The sequence below is a fragment of the Pollachius pollachius genome (assembly GCF_949987615.1).
Source record: "Pollachius pollachius genome assembly, chromosome: 19".
Lineage (NCBI taxonomy): Eukaryota > Metazoa > Chordata > Actinopteri > Gadiformes > Gadidae > Pollachius > Pollachius pollachius.
This window is the reverse complement of record NC_136952.1, coordinates 11,765,242-11,770,341: the sequence shown is the minus strand read 5'-3', so window position 1 is coordinate 11,770,341 and position 5,100 is coordinate 11,765,242. Positions and strand designations below refer to the sequence as shown.

Here is a 5,100-nt window from a genome sequence, read left to right as displayed (position 1 = left end):
TGTCCGTCAGGAGAGTCAGGGTAGGTTGTCATATTATGTTCTCAAAGCTAGGGAGCGCAGAAAGGGACTGATGCATGGGTGGGGGAGGGGGTAATGAACCCAGGCACCCAGGAAGATACCGGCTGCATGCAAACACCACGTGATTAAACGCAATGAGCCACTCAGCTCCCCGCGGACACGTCTCAGGAACACAAACAATCGCTCCGAGCTCCACACAGCATCGTCTTCTACCTTTCACCAGACACCGTCTCTCCGCCGTGCGTGCAAATAAACGTCCACATGTGGGGGTAATGGGACCTGTTTCTGTCTCGAGGGGGGGGAAACACTTTCTGACCCTCCCATAAAACGATCTTCCCCCTCATCTTCGCTGTGCTTCATCACGCTCGTATATGGCTGGTCGGGGAGTATGTGTTTGTGTTCCCCAGTGCTAACATCATGACTGGACGCCTGGGCCACCTGCGTCTGACAGCTACTGGCTGATCGGCTACACAGACGCGCAGACTAAGCTGCCCTGTAAACTGTTACAGGCAGCCGTTGCCTAGCATTTGAGACTCTGATTCCTTCTCTTACAGTGCAGCCACTCAGTTTATCAGAGCAGCCTGTAACCTAAAGTCATGACTTTCTAAGATGTACATGTGTACCTATACGGAACAGTATTGCACTCCCAGAAGGCCTAGGAAGAAGGGATTCCCTCTTCTGTGTTTCTTCCCTATGGATGCAGGGTGTTCTATACTGTGGACCAGCCCTTTGAGACTGTAACTGTAGAACGCAAAACACATTGACCTGAAAAGTAGCTTTCATACATTTACTTTTATTTAATTTATTGTTAAACAAGAGTTTTTTATTGCATTGAGGAATGATTGATTGCATTATTTGAATGATCGTAAAAAAAAGCAAAAATATAAATAACAGGATGAGATCAAAGGTTCATGTTAAATTGATTTATACAACAAAGAGTTTCCAGCTTTTAAAAGTATAATTTCATAGCCATTTCATTTATCAATTTTACTAGAACAACACCAAAAAATAATCTACATTAATCGTTTTCAAACATACTGTAAAATACACATTTGTGAAAAAGATTTACAAATTAAAAAAAGACGTACACAAAACAAATAATTTTGAAGACCAATGAAATCCATCAGCCAGTGACAGAACACAGAGCCATCCCCCTCACTCAATATCTATCTCTTTCTCCTTATCAAAAAAGAACACACCCATCAACTGCATAATTTCTCATCTCTCAACAGTTTGGCGGAATACAAATTAAGCGAATGACCTTTTTTTTTGATGTATCTCCAGTAGATGAAAGCAAAAACAAACCCTTTGGACAAATTGAAAATAAACAAATTGCAGTGAGAGCGAGTTTGTGGCAAACAAAAAGTTCTGTACAAATCGACGAACACACGCCACCGCAGGGGGATTAGTGATCCCTATCCAAAAAACAACAAGATCAGAAGATGATTGTGAAAAGAGTAAGAAAAAGTAAAGGTTACTGAGAAAGTCTTATTTTTTAACTTTGCCTCCTCTATAAAAGTGCATAATATCTTTAGATAATGTCTCACAAGAAGATCATGTTCACTTTTGCCTTCATCTTTGCCTTGCAGGATATAATTCTATCGCAATGGCGCACAACCACTGGCTCGTTTGATACATGCTTCAGCGAGAATATATAATAAATAATCTATTTGACTGTATCGTAAATGGAAATGCTTTCATAATATCCAACTTTAAATTAAAAGTACTCTTGTATCCTTCTTTCTAAAACCTCTCTTTTAAAATATGACGTGTTTCAACTTCCAGTCGGCCAAACGGTACAGATCGTAGCGATGAATGACCAAAGAGCTCATTGCATGTTAGCGAAACCGCCGTTTGATGCTAATATAGCAAAGCAGAAGTCCATGGGTTCTCAGACCCCTTTTGATGTCCCCAGTGCGTGTTTAGGAGAGACAGCTTAAGACACAACCCCTGTCCTCCCAAAACGAGCCTCTCAACATCCTCAAAAAGGAGTTTTGTTCACCAGTGCTAAAGCTTCACAGAGCAGTGAAGTCCAGTCCAGCAGCCAGAATGGTACACCACCCTCTCCTCATCATGTGTCAGAGTTCTGAGTCATTGGTTCTTGTTCTGCCACGGCCAACCCCTTGAAGACAACGACCAGCCTAGCGAGCAGTAGCATCTCATCTTGTTCTCATCAGAAGGAACCCCACACACTGTTAAGAGTTCAAAGGTCACAGGTAGGCCTCCACTCGTTCCCACGGCTGCATCTCCGCAAAGAAGCCCTCGCACAGGCCGAAGCCCTGGTCCAGGGAGAGGGGGATGACCTGGGCCTCCTCCTTGATCTCCTCCCAGGGCAGAATGATCACCTCTTCGGACTGCTCCGGGAACAGCGTGGAGGCCTCCTCGAACTGCTGCAGGTGGAGGTGGGGCTGCAGCAGCATCTGGTCCTGGTGGAGCTGCTGCTGCTGCTGCTGCTGCTGCTGGTGGTGCTGGTGATGGTGTGGCACGTGAAGGTCAGAGGTCATGCTGACGTGACCCACCTCCACGTTGGCGCCGCAGCTCAGCTCCAGGTAGCCGTAGGACGACGGATGGTGGTGATGGTGGTGGTGCTGATGGTGGAGGCCGGGTGGGGTTCGATCGGCGGTAGTAGTAGTAGTAGTAGCGGCTCCGCCCTGGAGCTCGCCGTCGCCGCACCACCTGCCGGACAGCCCGACCCCGACCGCCGCCGCCGCCGCCGCCGCGGGGTGCCTCGCCGCCTGGAGGGACGCCTCCATCTCGCAGCCCAGGGAGCTGAGCGCCGTGTTGATGTCCAGGTCCTCAAAGTTGCTGCAGCTGCCCCCCAGGACGTCGTCAAACACGGACGCCAGGTCAAAGTCCCCGCGCAGGAAGTCCCCCACGCCGCGCTGCGCCTCCGTCGCCAGCAGGGGGGACTTGGGCGTCTGCGTGCCCTTTCCGCCGTGACTCTTGCCCGTCAGGTGGTGTTTACGCCTGTTGCCGCCGCTGCCACCGCCACCGTCACCAGTCATCCCGCCGCTCCCTCCCTGGTAAAGGCAGCCATTTTGGATCCGGCGGTAAGGGGTTTCCCGGCCCAGTTTGCCAGGCCGGTGAGCGTAAAGACCTCCGTTGCCACTGTTGTTGTTGTTGTTGTTGTTGTTGTTGTTGTTGTTGTTGTTGAAGTGGTTGGTGGACATCCTGCGGCGCTTGAAGATACCGTCCACAAACATGTCGGCGTACTGAGGATCGATCTGCCAGAAGCCCCCCTTCCCCGGCTCGTCCTTCTGCCTGGGCACCTTGAGGAAGCACTTGTTGAGGGACAGGTTGTGGCGGATGGAGTTCTGCAGGTCACAACACAGGAGGAGGAAGGAGAAGGAACAGGGTGAGTGCTGACGGTGGACTGGGCACAGACACACATACACCACAGGCATGGAGGGGAGGGGGGGGAGACGATAGCAAATAACATGAAGACCAGTTAGTCATGAAGAAAAATGGAATGAAGACGACAAATATAAAAAAAAATAACTGAAAAGAAAAAATGAAATCTAACATTTGAATGGTTGTTTTTACTTAATGGACTGTGTGTGTGTGTGCGTCTTTGTCGGGAAGAGAATGTGTGACGGGAGGAGGAGGGTGTATTGTTGTTGTTTGTATAGGAAAGCAAATGAACCTAATGAGGCTTTCGAGTAACACAGCTCTGTGCATTTCAAACATGATCAGCTGGGCTTAGCTGCCAGCCCCTTGAGGAACCCTCATTAACACACGTGCACATGTACTGGATGCGCACATGTACTGGATGCGCACACGCACACACACACACACACACACACCCAACTGTGCACGCGTCCACAAGGACAATGCAAACCCACATGCACACACACACCCGCACAGACAATGCACACATTCACTATGCATGCACACACACACTAACACACGCACACACACACACACACACACACACACACACACACACACACAGACACACACACACACACACACACAGACAGACAGACACGCACACGCATGCACACACACACACTCACACACGCTCATACACACAGCGTGCGCAGCCACACACACAAACAATGCAGTGCTAGCCCCGGTGCACTTAGCACAATTCCCTTCAGATGAAACCCTGCAAGAGCTCTCTCTCGGAAGATGGAAATGTTTTAGAGCAATGTTGGCATAACAACACACTTGTCATGCCCATCATCGGGGATTGAACACGAAAATTGGCTTCCTTGAGATGGTACACACAAATCGGCCGTTATTACTCGCTAGATAATTCTAGTTTCTATTCTGTTCCCCCCTCCCCCCCCGCCACATAACAACAACGCAAATAACAACCAATCCACCGCGGTTCGAGCAGACATATGGGGACAGGGAGCCGGGGTGTCTGGTGATAGCAGGCAACACAGGTGATCCCGCTCACCTTTCCTTCCCTGCCATTTATCTAACTCATCAATAATGGAGGAGAGCGAGCGACCGGGTTACCTGCCAGCTGGGCTCTGCGTGTTTGTAGTAGCAGAAATTCTCCGTGATCCAGTTATAGATGGTGGACAGAGTCACTTTGGGCTGCTGGCTGGCCTGCATCGCCATGCAGATGAGCGACGCGTACGAGTAGGGCGGCTTGACCTTCGGGTTGTTCTTGTAGTCGACCTCGGCCGGCGCGCTCGCCTGGACCATGCCGTAGCCGTTCATCCGCGTCTGAGTCTGCGTATAGGTCACGAGCCGCGGGTCCGCCGCGCAGTCGCTGACGGAGGTGACGGGGCTGCCCAAGTAGAGGGGCATGCCCGTGGCCGCGGTGTCCCCGGCCGGGGGGCTGGACGGGGGGTCCGCTGTGCCGCTCTGCGGGTACTGGAGTTGCTTGAGGTGGTGCGCGCTCTGCTGCTGGAAGGATGGGGGGCAGCCGGCCGCCGCTGTGTTGGCGGCGCCCCCCCTCTCGGGGTCCGCGTGGATGATGGAGAAGTTCTGAAGCCAGTGGAGGCTGGTCAGGCTGTCGTCCAGGTGGACCCAGTCGGTGCAGGGGCCACGGTCGGACTCCGGGTACACGGCCAGCCATTTCTCCTTAAACTTGGTGGCGGTGTCGGGGCTGATCAGAACTGGCAT

The 5,100-nt window shown here is 51.3% G+C and overlaps 1 protein-coding gene across 1 annotated transcript; it reads right to left on the bottom strand.

Annotated features, from left to right (window-relative positions):
- Positions 1-2,228: 2,228 nt before the first annotated feature.
- Positions 2,229-5,100, bottom strand: foxj1b (forkhead box J1b; the record flags this gene model as incomplete). Its single annotated transcript, XM_079757497.1, has 2 exons — positions 2,229-3,332; positions 4,486-5,100. The coding sequence occupies 2 exons, from the start codon at positions 5,098-5,100 to the stop codon at positions 2,229-2,231; spliced, it is 1,719 nt and encodes a 572-aa protein (XP_079613623.1).